This window comes from Procambarus clarkii, chromosome 43 (genome assembly GCF_040958095.1).
Source record: "Procambarus clarkii isolate CNS0578487 chromosome 43, FALCON_Pclarkii_2.0, whole genome shotgun sequence".
In the NCBI taxonomy this organism is placed as follows: domain Eukaryota; kingdom Metazoa; phylum Arthropoda; class Malacostraca; order Decapoda; family Cambaridae; genus Procambarus; species Procambarus clarkii.
In genome coordinates this window covers 11228822-11252869 of record NC_091192.1, presented here as the reverse complement: position 1 = coordinate 11252869, position 24048 = coordinate 11228822, and the positions used below count along the sequence as shown (strand labels likewise).

Here is a 24048-nt window from a genome sequence, read left to right as displayed (position 1 = left end):
CTATAACTGAAGTGGCCCCGGCCAGGTGCCTATAACTGAAGTGGCCCCGGCCAGGTGCCTATAACTGAAGTGGCCCCTGCCAGGTGCCTATAACTGAAGTGGCCCCGGCCAGGTGCCTATAACTGAAGTGGCCCCGGCCAGGTGCCTATAACTGAAGTGGCCCCAGCCAGGTGCCTATAACTGAAGTGGCCCCGGCCAGGTGCCTATAACTGAAGTGGCCCCGGCCAGGTGCCTATAACTGAAGTGGCCCCGGCCAGGTGCCTATAACTGAAGTGGCCCCGGCCAGGTGCCTATAACTGAAGTGGCCCCGGCCAGGTGCCTATAACTGAAGTGGACCTGGCCAGGTGCCTATAACTGAAGTGGCCCCGGCCAGGTGCCTATAACTGAAGTGGCCCCGGCCAGGTGCCTATAACTGAAGTGGCCCCGGCCAGGTGCCTATAACTGAAGTGGCCCCGGCCAGGTGCCTATAACTGAAGTGGCCCCGGCCAGGTGCCTATAACTGAAGTGCCCCCGGCCAGGTGCCTATAACTGAAGTGGCCCCGTCCAGGTGCCTATAACTGAAGTGGCCCCGGCCAGGTGCCTATAACTGAAGTGGCCCCGGCCAGGTGCCTATAACTGAAGTGGCCCCGGCCAGGTGCCTATAACTGAAGTGGCCCCGGCCAGGTGCCTATAACTGAAGTGGCCCCGGCCAGGTGCCTATAACTGAAATGGCCCACCCTGGGACATAATGAACTGAGGTGGCCCACCCTGGGACATAATGAACTGAGGTGGCCCACCCTGGGACATAATGAACTGAAGTGGCCCACCCTGGGACATAATGAACTGAAGTGGCCCACCCTGGGACATAATGAACTGAAGTGGCCCACCCTGGGACATAATGAACTGAAGTGGCCCACCCTGGGACATAATGAACTGAAGTGGCCCACCCTGGGACATAATAAACTGAAGTGGCCCACCCTGGGACATAATAAACTGAAGTGGCCCACCCTGGGACATAATAAACTGAGGTGGCCCACCCTGGGACATAATAAACTGAGGTGGCCCACCCTGGGACATAATAAACTGAAGTGGCCCACCCTGGGACATAATAAACTGAAGTGGCCCACCCTGGGACATAATAAACTGAGGTGGCCCACCCTGGGACATAATAAACTGAAGTGGCCCACCCTGGAACATAATAAACTGAAGTGGCCCACCCTGGGACATAATAAACTGAAGTGGCCCACCCTGGGACATAATAAACTGAAGTGGCCCACCCTGGGACATAATAAACTCAAATGGCCCACAATAAACTGAAATGGCCCACCCTGGGACATAATAAACTGAAATGGCCCACCCTGGGACATAATAAACTGAAATGGCCCAGCTTAGGTCAGTAAAACGGAGTGGCCCGGCTTGGGGCTAGCAGACTGTGGTGGCCACATGGGCGTAGAGAAGCGCCCGTGTCAGGGAAACGGATGTGGTCCAGCCTGAGCATAAGGTTGCGGGGAAAAGGCCCTGCCAGGGGCATAGGGAAACTGTGAGGCCCCACGTAGAGCATGGAGGAGCAGTGTAGGCCCATAGGCCGAGAATAGAGCCCGCAGGCCTGGAAAAAGAGCTTGTGGGCCTGGAAAAAGCACGAAAGCCCGGGATAGAGCCCTTAGGCCTGGAAGGGGGGCCCGTGGGCTGTGGATGGAGCCCGTAGGTCAAGAATGAAGCCTGTATTGGAATAGAGCCCGCGGGCCGGGAAAGGAGCCCGTAGGCTAAGAAAAACGAGCCCGCAGTGGAATAGAGCCCATAGGCCTGGAGTAAAGCTCTGAGGCCAAGAATAGAGCCCCGTAGGTGCAGAAGAAGCGCGGAGGCCGTGAAAGAGCCCGAGTCAGAGAAAAGGAGCCCGCTGGCCAAGAATAGAGCCCGTAGGCCCAGGATGGCTTGTAGCCTAGGAATAGAGCCCACAGGCCAAGAATAGAGCCTGTAGGTTCAGAAGAAGGCCATGTCCAAGTATAGAGCCTGCAGGCCGTGAAGAGGGCCTGCAGGCAGAAAATAGAGCCAGAAGGCCCCGGGAAGGAGGAAGGAAGGCCCTCTATGGGAAAAGAGAGCCCCAATCTGCCCGTTCATGTTGGAGCGAGCGCCGCCGCGCACGTGGCGCACCGCTAACCCGCAGGCGTAGGGGAACCCTCGCACATGCGCGCCACATGGGGGGGGGGGGCCAACACGGCAACTAGGCCGGGAAATAGAGGAAGCTAGGGCGGCACAGAGGCCGAGGAAAGCAGTGTGGCCCGACGCGGGGCATATGGGCCCACCCGAGGGCATATGGGCCCACCCGGGGGCATATGGGCCCACCCGGGGGCATATGGGCCCACCCGGGGGCATATGGGCCCACCCGGGGGCATATGGGCCCACCCGGGGGCATATGGGCCCACCCGGGGGCATATGGGCCCACCCGGGGGCATATGGGCCCACCCGGGGGCATATGGGCCCACCCGGGGGCATATGGGCCCACCCGGGGGCATATGGGCCCACCCGGGGGCATATGGGCCCACCCGGGGGCATATGGGCCCACCCGAGGGCATAAGGAAGCTGCGGGGCCATGTATGGGGTCTGGAAAGAGAACACAAACCCCCGTGGCCTACACGGACAGAGAGGTGCTAGTTAAGGCAGCACGTGTCCAGCAAGGACACATGCCCCAGGGAACATAGGCACTGGGCACATGCCGGGAATCACTGTAGGCGGTCCTGACTAGGATGGGGAACACAAAACACAAAAGGAAACCCCACCAGGGGTGAGGAAACAACTGTAAACAACTGGGTGTCTGGTGCGAGGCAAGAGGTTCCGGCCATGTCGTACTACGAGGTCGATGGGCCCGCATCCACAGTGTCGGACAGGCAGAGGTCCGGGGCCGTGGCAGCCGTGTTTAGGTCCATGTTGAGCTGGGAATCACTGTCCAAGTCTGTCGAAACCTCTTCGGTGCTGAGTGGCTGAGTCCACGTGTGTGGCGAGGCAAGGACGGCCGGCTGAGTTATCACTTAGTTGCTGAGTTGCCCCAAGTTTAAACAGACTAAGTCCACGTTGGACTGGCAAGCAGGCAGGTACACGTGGTAGCCTATGCTATAGGCCTGGAGGAGGCCTGTGGTCTCCTCCAAACAGCCTGTTGGACCAAGCTGTCACAAGTCAGGCCTGGCCCCAGGCTGAGCATGAGAAGTGAAGACTCCCAGAACCTCATCCAGGTACAATCCAGGGCCCTTAAATAAGGGAAATGGATTATTCACTGATGACATCTAAGAAATGAGGGAAATATCGAGGACACAATGACTGTTTTTAGTGAACCATTAAACACACGTAAATTGTTTAGCTTGCCAAATGATTTCTTCATGAATGTGACTGCGTGCACTCTGCACTAGGCCCTACATATCCTATGGAGACAGAACATACATACTGGTGTTATCCTAGTGCTGAAAACACTGAATATCGAGCCACTTCACACAAGGGGAAAAATTGCAGCACTTCCTATCACCCTGACAGATAATATAGACAGATAAAAATAACAACACCTCAAACCAATTCTATTTGCTGATGACACAACCTTCATTTACTCCAGTCCTGACCCCCTTGCTCTAAATGCCACAGTAAATACTGAGCTAAATAAAGTCCATCTTTGGCTAACTGCCAACAAATTCACCCTTAACATTGACAAAACTTTCTATATTCTGTTTGACAATAAATCCTCTAATCAAATAAATCTCAAAATAAACAATACCCAAATTTGTAACAAATTAGATGGCAAGTTCCTTAGCGTTCTCATTGATCACAAACTGAATTTCCAGGGACACATTCTAAATATATCAAAAAAAGTTTCAAAAACTGTTGGCATTCTTTCTAAGATCAGATATTATGTACCCCGCCCTGCCCTGGTGACTCTCTATTACTCCCTCATCTATCCATATCTCAACTATGGTATTTGTGCTTGGGGTTCTACTACCCAAAATCATTTACGTCCTCTAATTACTCAACACAAAGCTGCTATTAGGACAATATCCAACTCTGGCCCCAGACATCACTCGGTACCCTTACTCAAATCTCTGAATATGCTAGATATTAAGTCACTGCACATTCTCTCATGTATATTATACATATATAAAACACTGAACTGTAATGCCAATCCTGACCTCAAAAGCTTCATTGAAGGTTGTAACAGAACCCATGAGCACCACACCAGAAATAAATGCAGTTTTGATATTCCAAGAGTACGACTTAATCAAACTAGAAATGCTCTACAAATCAAGGGGCCCAGAATGTGGAATGACCTTCCCAACCATGTTAAAGACTGTACCTCTCTCAACCAGTTTAAGATAAAAACGAAGCACTACCTAATAAATTTCCTGTAACCTACCTTACCCCTCAATTGTCAACCCATGTCTGTTTTTTTTATACAACGCTGTTTGTCGACCTAATTATATTTGTGCTGCTTTTTCAGCCATGTTCCCCCCTCTTTTATCTCTATTTTTATTTGTTCTCAACACATTTTATTCTTTATACCCAATTAGTATTAAGCTTTAGTCATTAATGTTTTACCTGCCCGAAACACTTTGCGTAATAGTGGCTTTAGGCATTGTATGTACTAGCTCTATCTATAAATCCATCAATCTTTGTAAAATCTCTTGTATGTATGTACCTTACCTAAATAAACATTTATTTATTTATTTATTTATTTATTTATTTATTTATTTATTTATTTATTATTTATTAATATCTTTTGACATCCTGATGCCTGCTTATCTCACCAGGAAACTAATCACAACATTCATGCCTAGCCTGTTGCAAAGTTAAGTATCCTACAACACATACATAATCTGCAAACTGAAAGCAATATTACATAGACCATATACACGATGGATCACTCAAACAAATCCACATGGGCCATGGGAGGGTTCGAACCTACGCATGGGATGTTCCCAGCTGCGCCTTAGTTGACTAAGTTGATACAGTTGGTACAGTTGACTAAGGCGCAGCTGGGAACGTCCCGTGCGTAGGTTCGAACCCTTGTCACGGCCCTTGTGGATTTGTTCATCTGATATATCATGCTATTGTGATTTGTGTGTATGGATCACTCAATTCAGTTACAAGGAGTGCTGGTATTGTTGAACAACCTGACGGCAGCATAATTAAAAGAATGTACCAGTAATAGTAATAGTTTGTAGATTAATCGTAAACAGCAGGCCTTCTTTACCTTATAATATCCAATAGTTTTTATTATTTTAGGTATTAAAACACTTTTTATTTTATTTTATTTTTATTTTTTGATTTACAGTACTTAATTTTATTTATTCAAGAGTTCTTAAATTCTTGTAATTACCTAAGTGTAATTACCTAAGTGTAGTTACAGGATGAGAGCTACGCTCGTGTTGTCCCGTCTTCCCAGCACTCTTTGTCATATAACGCTTTGAAACTACTGACGGTCTTGGCCTCCACCACCTTCTCACTTAACTTGTTCCAACCGTCTACTACTCTATTTGCGAAGGTGAATTTTCTTATATTTCTTCGGCATCTGTGTTTAGCTAGTTTAAATCTATGACCTCTTGTTCTTGAAGTTCCAGGTCTCAGGAAGTCTTCCCTGTCGATTTTGTCAATTCCTGTTACTATTTTGTATGTAGTGATCATATCACCTCTTTTTCTTCTGTCTTCTAGTTTTGGCATATTTAATGCTTCTAACCTCTCCTCGTAGCTCTTGCCCTTCAGTTCTGGGAGCCACTTAGTAGCATGTCTTTGCACCTTTTCCAGTTTGTTGATGTGCTTCTTAAGATATGGGCACCACACAACAGCTGCATATTCTAGCTTTGGCCTAACAAAAGTCATGAACAATTTCTTTAGTATATCGCCATCCATGTATTTAAATGCAATTCTGAAGTTAGAAAGCATAGCATAGGCTCCTTGCACAATATTCTTTATGTGGTCCTCAGGTGATAGTTTTCTATCTAGAACCACTCCTAGATCTCTTTCTTTATCAGAATTCTTTAAAGATTTCTCACATAATATATAGGTTGTGTGGGGTCTATGTTCTCCTATTCCACATTCCATAACATGACATTTATTAACATTAAATTCCATTTGCCAAGTGGTGCTCCATATACTTATTTTGTCCAGGTCTTTTTGAAGGGCATGACAGTCATCTAAATTTCTTATCCTTCCTATTATCTTAGCATCATCAGCAAACATGTTCATATAATTCTGTATACCAACTGGTAGATCATTTATGTACACAATAAACATCACTGGTGCAAGAACTGAACCCTGTGGTACTCCACTTGTGACATTTCTCCATTCTGATACATTGCCTCTGATTACTGCCCTCATTTTTCTATCAGTCAGAAAATTTTTCATCCATGATAGAAGCTTACCTGTCACCCCTCCAATATTTTCCAGTTTCCAGAACAACCTCTTATGTGGAACTCTGTCGAAAGCCTTTTTTAGGTCCAGATAGATGCAGTCAACCCAACCATCTCTTTCCTGTAATATCTCTGTGGCTCGATCATAGAAACTGAGTAAATTCGATACACAGGATCTTCCAGATCGAAAACCATACTGTCTGTCTGATATTATATCATTTCTCTCTAGGTGTTCTACCCATTTAGTTTTGATTAGTTTTTCCAATACTTTCACTATTACACTTGTTAATGATACAGGTCTATAATTGAGGGGGTCTTCCCTGCTGCCACTTTTGTAGATTGGAACTATGTTAGCCTGTTTCCACCCGTCTGCTACGATTCCTGTACACAGGGATGCCTGAAAGATCAGGTGAAGTGGAATGCTGAGCTCAGATGCACATTCTCTCAGAACCCATGGTGAAACGCCATCTGGGCCAGCTGCTTTGTTCTTACCGAGCTCCTTGAGCATTTTTTCCACTTCGTCTCTAGACACCTCTATGTGTTCTATGTTGTTCTCTGGAATTCTTATTGTATCTGGTTCCCTAAAGATTTCATTTTGTACAAACACACTTTGGAACTTTTCGTTTAGTGTTTCACACATTTCCTTTTCATCTTCCGTGAATCTATTTCCCATTTTCAACCTCTGAATATTATCCTTTACCTGCAATTTGTTGTTTATGAATTTATAGAATAGACCTGGTTCTGTTTTACATTTGTCCGCAATCCCTTTTTCAAAATTTCTTTCTGCCTCTCTCCTCACTGCCGTGTAGTTGTTTCTCGCTGTAGTTGTAAAGCCATTAGCATGCATAGAATTTCTGCAGGTCCTTAAATCTTAATTTTCCCCTTAATACGACCCGGGAATCGTTTAACAACAGGTACCCATTCACTGCTGGGTAAACAGAGGTATACAGTAAGGGATTGGCACTGAGTCAATTCTTTCTAGTCAGAATACGAACCCAGGCCAGATCGCTTGTGAAGTACGGGGCGAGTGTCTTACCACTGCACCACAGGCACTATATATCAGATGCTGAGGTCTGTTAAGAACTATTTTACCCCATCTAATACTTTTTTGCACTACCACTTATAGGATTAGTATGGGGTGGACAATAAACTAACCATCTCCATTGGCAACAGTCAAAACAAATCCATAAAAGCAGCCACAAATCGGATACTAAAAATATAGATTTAGCACTAACGTCACACTCAAAAACTTTGAAATCATGTTTATCAGATCACAAAACACATGCACTGTAATCACAATGACTGCATAACCCTGGGCAACATAAATTTAGACATTTCTGCTTCTCATAATTACTAGACCAAGACATAGTCTTGGATGTCATGGGACTGCTTAAAGTCTCACATATTAGAGGAATTGCTTCTAAATGTGCACACACAAATAATTTCTATAAGAGATTGGAAGACATTAGAATGTGTAAAATATTCCCATTGAAAAGAATGGGTGCAATAGGGCTATTACATATTCTGCCATGCCTCCTGGATAATTTAATAAACATTATATGCATCAAAACTTTTCAACAACTCTCTCTAAATACAAGGGGCATTGCTAACAGTCTCCTAATAATATTCAGGAGGGAATTTGATGAACACCTTCAAAGGGCACTTGGTCAACCAGGCTGTGGTTCTTATATCAAACTGCATACTGCAGTGTTCACCAAACCACCAACAAGGTCTGGTGGACACTGCAGTGGTGAAGACGTTTGAGCAGCAGTTATTTTTTTATCCAGAGTGCCATGTTTGTCTAGGATGCCATATTGATCTAGGGTGCCCTGTCTGTCAGTCCATAGTCCACCCTTTATCCAGGGTGCCATGTCTGTCGGTCTAGGACACCATGTTGCTCGGTTAAGGATGCTGTGTTTTGGTCCAGGGTGCTGTGGCTGTCGATCTAAGGTGCCATATAAGTCGGTCTAGGGTGCTTGTTCTGTAACTATAGTGTATTCAGAGTACTCGTTGACAGAGACCTGCTTAACTCTACTGAGTATCTCATCAACCTGCTTCCAACTGTTGCTATGTGACAGCACAGGGAACATAGGTGTCGACAACCTGCTTGTATTTCTTGGGGCACTGCTTGCATTATGGCACAATCGTATGTTGGTTCCCTTAGTATAGATGGCAGTGTGAAATCCACCATTCCTTTTGAGAATGTTACATCCAGGGAACAGTGCTACCTTACCTTGAGGTTACCTCCTTACCTTGAGAGAAAGGAAAGAGAACTTTCCTTGAAAAAATTGGTGCGTTTCACACATCAATGTATATGTATACCATATACCTCATCTGGGTTTTATCATTCATAATGGTAACATAAGAAAAAGAAACTGTAGAAGGCCTTTTGACTTTCACATTCTGTAAATATAATATTAAAATATCCAGTTTTATCTTTCCTTTCTATTGTTCTGGACTTGCAGAACATTTATAATAACAAAATAATTACTAAAATAATTATGTACTGTAATGCAGTATTGTTGATATCCTGAAATGTCCTGTTATCAGGGGATGCCTTCCTCGAGTTTCCTCATGTAATTACTCCACATATAGTAGTTTCATTATTTTTTATATTAAATACTGTAATCATTAACAAACTACAATTTTTTCAGAGGATGGAAGAAAAAAACGGAAACGAAAAACATCAGAAGTGGTGGAGACGCCCACGCCCTTGCCTCGAGTGCCAGCATCATCTCCATTGATCCGAGGGCCATCAAATTCAGCACAGATGACCCGAGGACCAGTAACACCATCACAGATGACCTGTGGTCCTCACAACGCTGTACATATGACCAGATTACCTTCACCTGCCCAGATGGTCTGTGGTACACCAACACCAACACAGATGCCACGAGGGGCACCCCCACCCTCACAGATGACGGCTCAGTTCAATCCTCAACAGCAGCAGCAACAGCAGCCGCAACAACAACAGCAGCAACAGCAGCAACAACATCCCCATGCATTCCAACAACAGCAGGTAAAATACTTGTCTTATTGCATATACTCTACATGTTTATGGAATGATGGCAATGTTTATCTTTGCTTAAAAAACTGCATCTTAAAATTAAATCTCTACTGTTCTGATCGAATACTAATGACCCGAAGTGGATAACAAAGGATCTGAAGAACCTTATAGGTAAAAAGAGAGCGTGGTACAAAAGGATTAAGAATGGGGAAGTCAGTTTAGAACAGGAATTTATACAACTGGTTAGAAATGTTAAAAAAAGAGAAGGAAAGCAAAACGAAGCTAGGAAGTTTGCATAGCAGGGCAAGCAAAGTCGAATCCTAAAGTTTTTTCAGTTGTATCAAACAAAGACTAGGAAAAGAATAGGTTTATTAAAAACTGAGACAGGTCAAATAACGGATAATGACGAGAAGATGAGTAGTATTTTTAATAAATATTTTATCTCTGTATTTACTAAAGAGGAATTTACCAATATGCCTTCAGCCGAACAAGTCTATGTGGGTGGGGATGAGGACAGGTTGACTAGTTTTGCAGTTACCAGCGAGGATGTAATTAAACAAATAGTAAAACTAAACCAAACTGTAGTGAGTAGATTATCTCAATAATATACAGTACTTCTGTAGCGAGTAGATTATCCCAATAATATACTCGCTCCAAAAGCATTAGCTTAATGAGAGAAACAAAGCTCTTCTTAGTACAACTTCCAGTCAAGAATGTAGCACTCGTCGTATGCAGTTCTAATCGACCCCAAGATACTACAGCTTCGACACAGAACAGATAGCAGACTAGGACTGCATCGAGCTACAACGCTCTCCCACATAGAGCTCCGCGACTCTGGCCTCACTCAACTCTCTGCTCTGCTCCAAGCTCCGTCTCAACATCTACGACACTGCTGTATCCAGGACTGCTAAATAAATATGAAACTCACTAAACACTGTGTATCTAATCTACCCAACAATGTAACGTTGTTGGGTAGATTAGATACAAAGCCTGGGTAGGTAGATATGGAGGAGAAGCTGTTACCCATGCAGCAGGTCCCCCCTCTCCATGTTGCTGAAATTATCCAATAGAAAGGCAAATGCCAATACACATGGTTCCAGCAACGTCGCAGGAGCTGCCAGAACGAGGTCAATGTCAACAATGAACTGCCTTAGGGGCTCCAACTCCGGATTTTTCCTCGAGGTTGACTCCTGAAGCCTTTCCCAAAAAAGAGGTATGGCCACAAGGCAGTGGAGGTTTAAAATCAGGGTTTTCCTTCCCCTAGATGGGCTGCCTTCCCAGGCTATCGAGTCCCATCTACCCGGAGCAGCTGGTTTTAAGGCGCCAGAGGCATGCCCTCGCCCCTTCTCCTGTCAGTAAAAGCAGTTCTGCCGGACTTAAAGACTAAGCCACCTGTGCAGGCCAGGAGTTGGATTTGGTTGTCAGAGGCTATTGGAGACACATGCCATATAGGAGCATTTTATAGATCATGGGAGCTCGTCCTCCATTACCACCCCCTGGCTATGACAACCCCTTGGAACCAAACTTAATATAGCACCCCCAATACCATGAGCCTCTATCTTTTTAATCAGTCTTTCATATGGCACTGTATCAAAAGCTTTGCTAAAGTCAAGATACACAACATCACAATCCTTACCACTATCAACTGCCTCAGCTATGCTGGAATAAAAAGATAGCAAATTTGTTAAACATAAACGGCCATTTGTAAAACCATGTTGGGACTCATTTATTAATTTATGTTTTTCAAGATGAAGATGAATTTTATTTGCAATTATCGATTCAAGTAACTTTCCCACAATAGACGTTAGGCTAATTGGCCGATAGTTTGACGCAAGTGATCTATCTCCTGTCTTAAAAATTGGTATCAAATTAGAAACCTTCCACGACTCTGGCACTCTGCCTGACTCTATTGATTTATTAAATATGTTAGACAGTGGGTCGCAAAGCTCCTCTTTGCATTCCTTAAGCACCCTGGCAAACACTTCATCCGGCCCTGGGGATTTGTTTGGTTTAAGTTTAATTATTTGTTTAATTACATCCTCCCTGGTAACTGCTAAACTAGTCAACCTGTCCTCGTCTCCACCCACGTAGACTTGTTCAGCTGAAGTGAACTTGAATTCACATTCAAGTGAATTTATATCCATTCTATAGTACGTGGACCAAAACTGAACTACATAATCTAAATAAAGCCTAACCAGAACAAGATATAGCTGAAGAACAACACCAGGTGTCTCGTTACTAACGCTTCAATTAATAAATCCCAGTGTCCTATTTGCTTTATTACGAACATTCATGCATTGATCCTTTGGTTTTAAATTCTTACTAATCATAACTCCCAGATCCCTTTCTCAATCCGACTTCGCAATCTCAACACCATCTAGCTCGTATCTTGCAACTCTATCATTATCATCTAACCTCAGAACTTTACATTTATCAGCATTAAACTGCATCTGCCAACCTTTTGACCATTTCAAAACCCTATTTAGATCAACTTGAAGTGATAGCGAGTTGTCTTCCATGTTAATTTCCCTACTGATTGTTGTATCATCGGCAAATTTGCAAATGTTGCTACTCAAACCTGAATATAAATCATTTATATATATTATAAACAACAGAGGTCCCAAGACAGAGCCTTGTGGCACTCCACTTACAACATTTTCCCACTCTGACTTAACCCCCATTTATACTAACTCTCTGTTTCCTTTGGTATAGCCATGCCCTAATCCAAATTAATATAGCACCCCCAATACCATGAGCCTCTATCTTATTAATCAGTCTATTATGTGGAACTGTATCAAAAGCTTTGCTAAAGTCAAGGCACACAACATCGCAAACCTTACCACTATCAACTGCCTAATATATGCTACACTTTCCAACTAACTTTAAGAATTACTTTTAAATGCATGGATGGTGAAATACTAAAGAAATTGCTCATGAATTTTGTTAGACCAAAATTTAAATATGCATCTGTTGTATGGCGCCTATATCTCAAAAAGAACATCAGTAAACTGGAAAGGATGCAAAGACGTGCTACTAGATGGCTTCTGGAATTGAATAATGAGCTACGAGAAGAGGCTAGAGATGTTAAATATGCCAAAGCTAATAGATAGAAGGAAAAGAGGCAGCATGATCACTACAGATAAAAGGTAACAGGAACTGTCAAAATAAACAGAGGAACATTTTTCAATATGCAGCGTCAAGACCAAGAGGTCACAGATTGAAGCTAAGAAAACAAAGGTGCCAAAAAAAATCTTAGAAAGTTCTTTTCTGCAAACAGAGTGGTAGATGGTTGGAGCAGTTAAGTGAGGTGGTGGTGGTCAAGACAGTTTCAAAGTGTCATGACAAAGTTTATTGGGAAAATGAGACACCACAGGCATTGCTTTCATTCTGTAACTATCCTTAGGTTACAGGATTAACCTTTCCAAGATAAAGAGACAAGTGGGGATTTCAAGAAAGGCACGTGATTCGGTACTGGAGTACCCGATGGACAGGAACCAAAGGGTCATTGTAGGAGAGGATATGTCTAGCTGGAGAGGAGTGGAAAGGGATGTTCATAGGTCCATTGCTTTTTCTAATTCATGTAAATGACATCCCAGAGGGAGTGAAATTGTACATGTTAATGTTTGCTAATGGTGCATAGTAAGTGAAGAGAGTAACAACTTCAGGAGAGGGCAGATAATTAGCTGCTGGAATTAAATTCAAATAAGTGTTAAGTAAGGAATTTGCATACGAGAGAGAGAGAGAAAGAAGACCCATATTTACCTATACCATGAAGGGAAGACAATTACAAGAAATAATAAGAGAAAAAGACCTGGGCGTGGATATGATTTCAACACTAACACCAGAAGCTCATGGAAAGAGGATAACATCAACATCATATGGGAAGTTTGCAAACATACGAACATCACTTAAGAATCAAAATAAGGAGGCTTTAAGTCTGTACGCACTGCTTGTGCAAGACCATTCCTTGAGTATGTGGCACCAGCATGGAACCTGCACCTTGTGAAGCACAAAAAGAAACTTGAGAAAGTTCAGAGGTTTGCAAGAACTAAGTACCGTCAATGCACTATTGAATATCAGGTTTGGTCAACAAATTGAGTACCAGAATTGAGAGACCTTAGCAGTGAGGACAGGTTGAGGGAAACTCTCACAACCTTAGAGGAGAAAAGAAACAGAAGGATTATGATCACAACATGCAAGATCCTGAGGGGAAATAGATAAAGTAGACAAAAAGATCCTATTTAACCCTTAGACCGTGCAATACATACATATATGATTTGACATAAAATAATTTAACATAGAGTTTTAAAACTTGCACAAACACTTTCCAATTTTTTTTGCAATAATCAACTAGGCAAATGCTCCAACTTTGTCTAAATGATCACAGCGTAACTTAAAAAACAAAAAAAAATAAAAATGAATTTTAAAATTGAATACTGAAAACTTCAGATTTTCAATTCAGAATGAAAAATATGAACTTTCACCAATTGTTCATTTAAAGTCCCTTGTGATCCCTTGTGATCCACAGGATCCCTTGTGATCCTGTGGTCCTGGGTTCGATCCCAGGCGCCAGTGAGAAACAATGGGCAAAGTTTCTTTCACCCTATACCCCTGTTACCTAGCAGTAAAGTAGGTACCTGGGTGCTAGTCAGCTGTCACGGGCTGCTTCCTGGGGGTGGAGGCCTGGTCGAGGACCGGGCCGCGGGGACACTAAAAAAAAGCCCCGAAATCATCTCAAGAATCATCTCAAGGAAAGTTGTTATACTCTCAGAATAGCATATGGACTTCATTTTCATCAAATTAAAATATAGGTTTTCAGTACAGTTTACGGTAAAAAAAATCGTCAATAGGGCATTTGAAATATGCGACAAATTTACACCAAAACAAATTATAACTCAAAATGTATAAATTTTATGAAAAATCCATTCTGAAGGGATTGTAAAATAGACAGCTGAGCACACAATATGTCAAAATAGTGAGAATCGGTCAAAAACTGGAATTTTAGAAGCCACTCAAAGTTGAAACTCTACTTTCAGAGATAATTGAAGTTGAAGTTATCAACAATGAATAAAGGTAGTTTTAATTCGTTAATTTATTTTTATGTTTTAATAAACATTGTTGGGCATTCGTACTCAAATCTGTGAAAGTTGTAGGTCAATATGTGTTGAAATGAAGTCAAGAAAAAATAACCCCAAAAACACACAAAATATAGGGATAATTATAATAATTATAATGATTTAGGAGATATATTTAGGGTATACAATGGGGCCTCGACTTACGATGCTAATCCGTTCCCAGAGACGGATCGTAAGTCGAAGTGATTTTTCCCATAAGAAATAAAGGGATTTGAATTAATCCGTTCCCCACCCTCCAAAATATTAACATACAAATACATTTTATACTGAATACAATGTTTATTTCTAACTACAATACAGTACCAAAGTTTATCTTACCTTTATGGAGGGCTCTTGATGGCATATGGAAGATGGTGATGAGGGGGGGGGGGGAGGAGAGTTGTTACTGTTTGGAAGGGGAGTCCCCTTCCATTATCACATCAGGCAGTGATGTTTTCTCTGGGGTACTCTCTCTCTCCTACGTTTCGCCTGAATACAACTAGGACCTGGTTGTGGTTCAGTGCTTGTTTATCTTATTACAAATTTGTCAAGAGACATGTGTTTTTCCCTTCGTTTTAACATTTGTCTGTAATGATGCATCACTTTAGCACCCATAATGTCCTTTTTCTTAGCCAGTATGGTGGATATTGTTGACTGAGATTTGTTGTACTGCCTAGCCAGTCCAACAACCCGCACACCATCTTCATATTTACGAATGATCTCTTGTTTCTGCTCTGTGGTCATCCTTATATGGGATCTCATATGTTGAGCCTTACCACTGACTTTCTTGGGACTCATGGTGTGATATATAATAATTACTTTAATGTTCAAAATGCAAAAAAATCACCACAAAAGCGAAATTTCTTATAGGTGCGATCGTCACTAAGCGGGCAGCTGTAGTAAACTGAGGCAGGTCAGCCGCGTGACCGGGAACCACGTGCTCGGTCGACCCGAACGTGTACCAACAAATATTGTAAGTCGACGACACCATCGGATGTCGAGTCGCATTTTTTTATGAAATTTACATCGTAATTCGAAATTATCGTAAGTAGGGGCAATCGTAAGTCGAGGTGCCACTGTACTTTATATATGTGAAAAAGTCCTAATTTGGTCCCTAATCATCAAAACAACCTAAAGAGACAAAGAAAATAGAGTTTGAAATCAGAGAAAAAGTCGGCCAAAAAAAAATTAAAAGTCCCAAGTTTTGCGAGTTGTGACTGATTTATTTGTTGCCCAATTTCATTCTATCTTCACATAGTTAGGGAAACATATGCACTCTCCAGGATGTAAAGGTTACAACAAAATCAGATAATAAGCAAAGGAGAAAAAACTAAAATCTTAAAAAATAAAAATTCCCCTAAAAAAAATATTTATAGGACATTGATGAAAGTAACATATATTAACATTGGACACTGTATTTTTATGATATATAACAAAATAGAGCATATTAACATAGTTATTCATTATTATTGGTGTTGTTATGAATTACTCGGCAATGATATAAAGGCACCAACTGCATATCCACTTTGTGGACACTTCTTACTACTATTCTTCTTCTTTGAGCGTCGAACAGGTGCTTGCATTTCTTTATTACTGCATAATCCTTCAGTTCCAGTTATTAGGAGCTGTTCTTATCAACAAAACGTTCTTATTTTTAAAAAATCCGTCTAAAATCAATTTCTGAAAATATTTTGATGAAAGTTTCACGACACTGAAGCCAATAAGGTGGAGATTTGTTTAACATTTTTAAGTTATTTATACATAATTTGAATATTTTTCGCTACAAGGCCTCCAATATGCGCAGTAATATACGCGGTCTAAGGGTTAAATTAAAAGGAGGAAGCACAAGGGGACATCGGTGGAAGTTGGATACACAACCGAGTTGGAGATGTAAGAAAATTCATTTCTTGTCTGGGTGGTTGGTAAGTGGAATGCATTAAAGGAAGACGTTGTTGAATCAAATTTCATTCACAACTTTAATAAAACATATGATGAAAAGGTTAGTGTTGAGAGAGATAGTTAGCATGCCAGGTATAAACAGGTAGGGGCGGGGCATGAAGAATCACATCCTTGTAGGGGCGTATGGATGTGAGTGACTACTAGGATGTCCTCACGTCCCTGTAGTCACTGATAGGCAAGAATTTTGCCTTATATTACCCGTATATGACCTTCACACCTCATTTGACTTATTTTATTTATTTATTTATTTATTTATTTATTTATTTATGCATATACAAGAATGTACATTGGGAATGTGAGGATACATAATATGGTAATTACAGTCTTGTAAAGCCACTAGTACGCGCAGCGTTTCGGGCAGGTCCTTAATCTAAGAAAATTTTAAGGAGGTAAATACTTGCAAAATTTATAGACAAAAAAATGATAAGTTACATGGAATGAAAAAAAGAAGATGAGAGAAAATTGTAGGTACAGTATATTAAAGCACATAGGTAGCTAAGATTGATTGCAATGACAGCTTGAATGGTAGTTGACAAAAATTGGTAGGCACAATACAGCAGAAACAATATAAGATCGATTGCAATGACAGCTTGAATGGTAGTTGACAAAAATTGGTAGTCACAATACAGCATATGGCTAGCACATAAAAGAAGACAGCAATGAACACAATGATAAGGTTGTTTGATACTACATAAAAATTAGGAGATTGGGTAACACTAGGTACAGAGCAAATTTAAAGCTCAGTGTAGGAAACTAAGAAGATGAAATTAGAAACTCATAGATCGTGCTCATGAACATCTTTCTTGTTCTAACTTGTAGGCTATTTGTGACCGTGCCATCTCTTGGATGGCTTAATCTTCATCAGTCATCAATCTTTATTGTTCCAAGTTGATATGCTCGACTATGCTCATGGATGGCACTACTGTATTTTCTTTTACAGAATTATGTTTGTAATTAATCATTTTCTTTAACTTTCAAAGAGTGGTTTTAAAAGATGTTGGTTTCTAGATAAATTAATCAGTAGATACTAATAGTTCATTATATTTAGCAGATAGGAGCAGCTAAGAGGAGCTGTTAAGGCTATCTTCCAAAATATTAATTTGTCCTAATTTTCCCTCTGTAATAAAGGGTTGCAGGAGGATCACAAGGCACCCAATGTGCATATCAGATATGTGGTTGTATAAAATTGTGTTACTGTATAGCTACTATTGGTTATATTACACAACTGAACACAATTGCTACAAGAACATTATGTGTAGATGATCAGGAAAGGGAAGCATGCATAAAATATCCAGTAAAATATGGGTTCAGATTGAATTTATTTTCATGATGGTACTGTAATACTAAAAATGTGTGCTTGCATCATGCTGTAATTTGGACTGTAATTTGCTTTAAAATATAGTTAATATGAGGAGTTTTCAGGGACAGCTACAACAGAAAAACATTTAAGGCAACCTTTTTTTATGTAATCTAACCTGTTTAACTCCCTTCTGTTTTCATCGTGGGACGATCTGGTATCCTTCACATTTCTTTAATATAACTATCCTTCACTCCAGTGCCCTCAACACTTCATTGTTGTATGTGTTTCTTGAATTGTCAGCCATTACCCTCTCCATATGTTCAAACCATGGACAATTTTCTTGACCATCTCTGCTACCCCAAACCCACATCTTTGGTCTTTTCTGTTCCTCCACTTCTTCTGTTATCTTTTACTTATTTCTTCCTACTTACATTCCATTCATTATCCTAAAGACAAGAGTGTAATTAATATCAGTAACCTGCTTGACAAATATTAGCTGCTGACATTGGAAAAAATGTAGGTTAAGGATGAGTCTCTGTTTTCATACATTCCAGTTGGAACCCAATTTTATTAAGTCATACTTTATGAACCACATACATTACCCAGTTAAATTATGTTTTTTTCATATTGAACAGCCTGAATGATTTGTGTGTGTTATTGCTTACCCTTGTTTTACCTCTCTTAGATCAGGGTTATCCTACCTTTTGGCTACCTTTTGTTGGTTCTAGGAATCAATGTCCCTGCTGCCAAGTCTCTGACCAGGCTTCCTGATGGTCTGGGGCCAGATTCACGAAAGCACTTACGCAAATACTTACGAACATGTACATCTTTCCTCAATCTTTGACGACTTTGGTTACATTTATTAAACAGTTTACAAGCATGAAAACTTCCCAATCAACTGTTGTTATTGTTATAAACAGCATCCTGGTGCTTTGGAGCTCATTAACTGTTTAATAATTGGAAACAAAGCCGCCAAAGATTGAGAAAAGATGTACAGGTTCGTAAGTGCTTGCGTAAGTACTTTCGTGAATCTGGCCCCTGGTCAACTAGGCTGAGAGATGCCACTGCTCGCATTCAGACTTATGAGTTGGTCTGGTTGATTGTGAGCTTGAAAAGTAAGGTCTTCCTATATGATTTCTCCTAACTCTTTTATATTGCCTTTGCTGTCTGCAGTTTAATTTTATGGTATTTTTATATGTGGTTTCCTCTTTGGTATTTTTGCTTTTGCTGTAGCAGGGTAGCTGGGCCTTAACTTTGTTGAACATGTTGTTTTCTGTGGCCAATTGGAAGACCTGATTTACATCAGTTTGGAGAATTACTATATCCTCTATATTGTCTACTCATAAAAAATTCTAGTATCTATCGCAGTGGATGATATGGTATTATAGTTTGTGTCCTTGTCTTTGTCCAATATGAAGATGAGCAATAGAACTGGAGCAAACACAGTATGTACCTTGGGGGACTGAGCTCAGTTTATGGTCCGAATTTTACTTTATTGACTTCTACGGCTTGTTAGGAAACTGAAGATCCACTTTTCTACTTTATTAGTAATTCCTTTTGTGCTTGATTTGTGTACAATATCACCACAGTCACATTTGTTGAATGCGCTCGCAAAATTTGTGAATTACAACTTTGGCATTTTGCTCGTCTTTCATGGCCTCTAGCACCATGTCATAGTGATCTAGCAGTTGTGAAAGACAGGAGCATACTGCTCTAAAACCATGTTGTTTGGGGTTTTGTGGACATGACTCCATATGTTTTGTGATCTTACTTCTTAGCATTCTTTCAAATATTTTTATGATGTGTGATGTTAGTGCTATTGATCTGGTATTTTTAGCAGTTTCTTAACTTCCTCCTATTTTGCTTTGTCGAGTGACATAATCTCTGTTGTTTTAAGTGCATTGGGGATAACACCAATGTCCATGCTCTATCTCCAAATTATTTTTAAGGTCTGTGATAGTGGTATTTTTGCAATTCTTAATGAATATAAAGTTCCAGGAATCAGGGCCTGGTGCAGGGTACATAGGCATACTGTCCATGGCTACTTTATAATCCAGTGGGGCTAGGGTGACATCTGACATATGATTTGATGTTGGTACCACATTCATGAAGAATTCGTTTGAGTTATCAATCTTCAATGTGTTCAGGGGCTCACTAAAAACAGAATCGTACTGTTGTCACAGTATTTTTCATGCATTTCTTTGTTGCCATCTGTGAAAGCTCCATCTCCCTTGCACAAGAGCCCAATGCTGGATGTAGTTTTTGTTATAGATTTTGCATAGGAGAAGTATTTTAGGTTCCTCTTGATTTCACTGATGGCCTTTTGCTCCCTCTGTCTTTTGTGGATTGTATACAATTTCTGTGGAGACCCCCTATGGCTTCCTGGAGCTATTAGACTAATATGCAATACATTAGACTGGGGCTTTAGTCAATGGAGTTCTGCTTACTGGGGACCACGAGTCAGAACCTGGCCCCCTTAGAGAGGCACAGGGAGCAATGGCCCTGGAAAAAAACCCTGTTGCTGGGGGTTTACCTTATCTGCCATCGATCGGGGTTAGGCACCCAGGAGGGTAGGCATAACAAAACAGACCCCACAAGGTAAGAAAAATGCAAATGAAAGTCAAACAGAGAGGTAAACTCCCTCAATTCCCAAGGAAACAAGCGAACATCACACCACGCTGTCGTGTCGCTCGTCTGTGCAGCCCCTTTCCGATCCCCCCGTGATGGGGAGGGGGAAGCCCTGGAACCACCGCGCCGGCTACCCAGCCTCAGTTCGTTGGTTAAAGCGATCTAGGGTTGACATCATCTCTGGACTGGGTTTCCAAAGTAAAGTTTACTTTCATGGTGTCCTCTGCTGTTCATGGTGTGGTGGCTAGGTGTCCCTGAAGTGTACTGGGGGTGCATGCACATAGGGCAGCCTTCCCTAAGTGCCTTGTGAGTACTACCCTTGCGTGTCAGGGATAGCTTCCGTGGTGTGTTCGGGATGCCATTTCCATATGGGTTTTTGCTGCTTGGCATTTTCCCTGTCCCTGTGGCCAGCTGGGGTTGGATAGGAAGTGGTGTTTGGCTTTGAGTAGGAAGTGGTATTGTTGCTGGGTGGGGCATCAAGGTGTTGTGCAGCCAGCTTATCTATGCAGCAGACGATTCCTGTTTCCTCTTGGGACGTTGTACTTTTGCAGGATTTTTCTTTTCATTTTTGTTGTGTGTGTCTGCTGGGGGGTTCTGCCTGGTGTGACTATATGACCACTTATAATACAGTATTTGGGTGGCCCTCCGCTAGGCCCCCGTGACAGTACACATCGCAGGGATTTCAGTTTTGTGATCTCTCCCTCGTTAGCTTTGGGTCTAACCGGTTAGCAACACCTTCCCTGAGCTTCCAGTAGCAGTCATCCTATGTTCCCTGGAAAACCCTGTCAGGGCTAGATGAACCTATGGATGCATCTTTCAAATTCTAGCTCACTTCATACAAGTTTGAAGGTTGCTGTGTGCTGTCTCAGGGGTGACTGTCACCATTTCTGGGGGGAGCCCCGTCGGCTCCCCAGAGCTATCCCAGGCTGATATGCTAATGTCAGACTTTGGCATCAGTCATGTGTATGGAGTTCTTAGGCCTACCGGGGACCACGGCCAGAACTGGGCCCCCTCAGAGAGGCAAGGGGAGCAATGGCCTACAGAAACCCCCCGTGTGGTTGGAAGCATTCTATGTCTGCCATTGACTGGATCAGGCACCCAGAAAGGTAAGTGCCCCAAAACAAACCCCCTATTCTGGTTAAAATTGCTACTGAAAGCCGAACTAGTGGATAGAACTCCCCAACAGAAAACGAGCAAACTAGTATGACGTCACACGTCGCCGCACCACTGTCTGCACAGCTCCCCCCTCCCCGGGAGGGGGAAAGGGGAGCCCCAGACCCTCCACGCCGGATACCCACACCTCAGTTCTTGAGGCTGATGCTATAGGCAGAGGTCGTGTGCTCTGGCTCCAGTGTCTTTACAGCACTGTGCTTTGTGTGTGATGTTTGTTTTTCCAGGGGTGCGAGAGCCAGGAGTTATCTTCAGTACTCGGGCTGCATGTGCCTAGGGCTGCCTTCCCTAGGTGCCCTGTAAGTACTGCCCTTGGAGCTTGGGGCCACCTTCCACAGGCTGCTCGGGACCTGCCTCTGCTTGTCCGTTCTACCGTTCGGTTTTTCGGCCGCCCGTTGGGCTCTTGGGTATTCTGTTCTCCCTTGTTACCTGTGGGTAAGTGGCAGTTTGCTCTGGTAGGGGCACAGGGTGCTGTACAGCTTCGTTTTCCCGACATAGCAGCCGGCTCTGTTCCTTGGGGTTCGCTGTCGTCTTGCGGGGTTTTGTTTTTCTTTTTGTTTTCTGGGGGGAGCTCCTACGGCTCCATGGAGCTTACCAGGCTGATATGCTAATGCCAGACTTTGGCATCAGTCATGTGTACGGAGTTCTTATGGGCCTACCGGGGACCACGAGCCAGAACCTGACCCCCCTCTAGAGAGGCAAGGGAAGCAATGGCCTATAGAAACTCCCGTGTAGTTCTATGTCTGCCATCGACCAGGTTAGGCACCCAGAAAGGTAGGCGTCCCAAAACAAACCCCTATTCTGGTGAAAATTGCAACCAAAAGCAAAACAAATGGATAGAACTCCCCAAACAAAAACAAGCAAACTAGTATGACGTCACCCGTCATCGCGCCGCTGTCTGCGCAGCTCCCCCCTCCCCGGGAGGGGGAAGGGGTAGCCCCAGACCCACCACGCCGGCGATCCACACCTCAGTTCTTTGGCTGATGCTAGTGGCACCGGTTGTGTGCTCCAGCTCCAGTGGTTGTTTCAGCACTATACTTAGGGTGTGGTGTCTGTCTTCTAGGTGGTGCGTGAGCCGGGAGTGAGTCTCCAGTACTTGGCCTGCATGTGCCTAGGGTTCCCTTCCCTAAGTGCCCTGTAAGTACTGCCCTTGGGGCTTGTGGTTACCTTCCACAAGTTCCTTGGGTCCTGCTTCTGCTAGGCCATTTGCTGCTCGGTTTTCAGCCGCCCTTTGTGTGATAGGGGGTTCTGTCTTCCTTGTTTGCTTTAAGGTAAGGGGCAGTTTGCACTGACAGGGCACAGGGTGCTGCGCAGCTTGTTTTCACCAATCATAGCGGCCGGTTCTGGGTACGCTGTACTCTTGCGGGGTTTTCTTTTTCTTTTTGTTTGTCTACCTGGTGGGGGGCTCTGCCTTTGGTTCTTTCCTCCTTTGTGCCAAGTTCTCTTCTTTCTTCCGGTGGTTCCCCCTGCTAGGTCCCCGTGAGTGTACACGTCCCGGGGGTTCAGCTCTTAGAACTTTGTTTGATAGCCATAGGCGCCAGTTAGCAGTACCCTGCCTGGGATTACCTGTGTGCGAGTCCTCTTATAGTAAACGCTCAGGACCCTGGGAAACCCCAAGGGGGAGCATGGGCCCGATAGATGTGGCCCCAGATTCCACCCCCCCTCGCTCTGTGCGAGTTCAAGGGTTAGCAGTACCCTGCCTGGGATTACCTGTGTGCGAGTCCTCTTATAGTAAACGCTCAGGACCCTGGGAAACCCCAAGGGGGAGCATGGGCCCGATAGATGTGGCCCCAGATTCCCCCCCCCCCCCCTCGCTCTGTGCGAGTTCAAGGGTTCACTTGTCTCAGGGTGACTCTCACGGTTTTGCCTCTGTCTGCAGCCTGTGAGGTCGGTGACACCTTCGGCCTGGGGTCCTGCAAGTTTAGTTGCTTATTTGTGACTCGGTTACCCAGTCTTATGCTGACTATGTGGGTGCAGGCTGCACGGGCGTTGCACATTGGGTTTCAGTGGCAATGCGCTAGTTGTTTGCTCCCCGGAAGCCCCGAGGCTGCCCCGTTTTCGTTGGTGGTCTTGTCAGGTCCCCCCCCCCCTTCCTCCCTACTTCCGGGTCTTTGCTGTCTGTGGGTTCGGGGTCGGGGCGGGGCTACCATGGTTTTGAGACTCGGTTGGTCTCAGGGACTTCCCCTTCCGGGGTAGCGACGGGGGCATTCGAGCCTGTTTCCTCCAGCCATGTTGTAAGAGTCTGCCAGTGGACTCCCTTCCTTAGTGCTTTTACACAGTTGCCTCGGTTGTCTTGAGGCTGGGGCTTTGGGGGGACAGCTCGGCCTCGGGGCCTGCCGGGTGGATTCCCGGGGCTAGGGTGAGGCTGACGTGGGGGGCCTCAGGCCCCATTGGTTCCCCCTGGGGTTTTTCTACCCCTTTGGGCAGGGCTTGCTGTTTTGTGGAGTGGGGTTTTTCCTTCCCCTCTCTCCACACGAGTATTTGGGCATCGGCCCCTCCCCGGGTTCG

General features: G+C 43.6%; 1 protein-coding gene across 1 annotated transcript in view; it reads left to right on the top strand.

Annotated features, from left to right (window-relative positions):
• The window catches only part of LOC123755713 (uncharacterized), a 395205-nt gene that overhangs the window by 251931 nt on the left and 119226 nt on the right, over window positions 1-24048 (top strand). The window contains exon 3 of the mRNA XM_069300362.1: window positions 9017-9381. Coding sequence (XP_069156463.1) covers window positions 9017-9381 — 365 coding nt within the window. The remainder of the gene's footprint in view (window positions 1-9016; window positions 9382-24048) is intronic.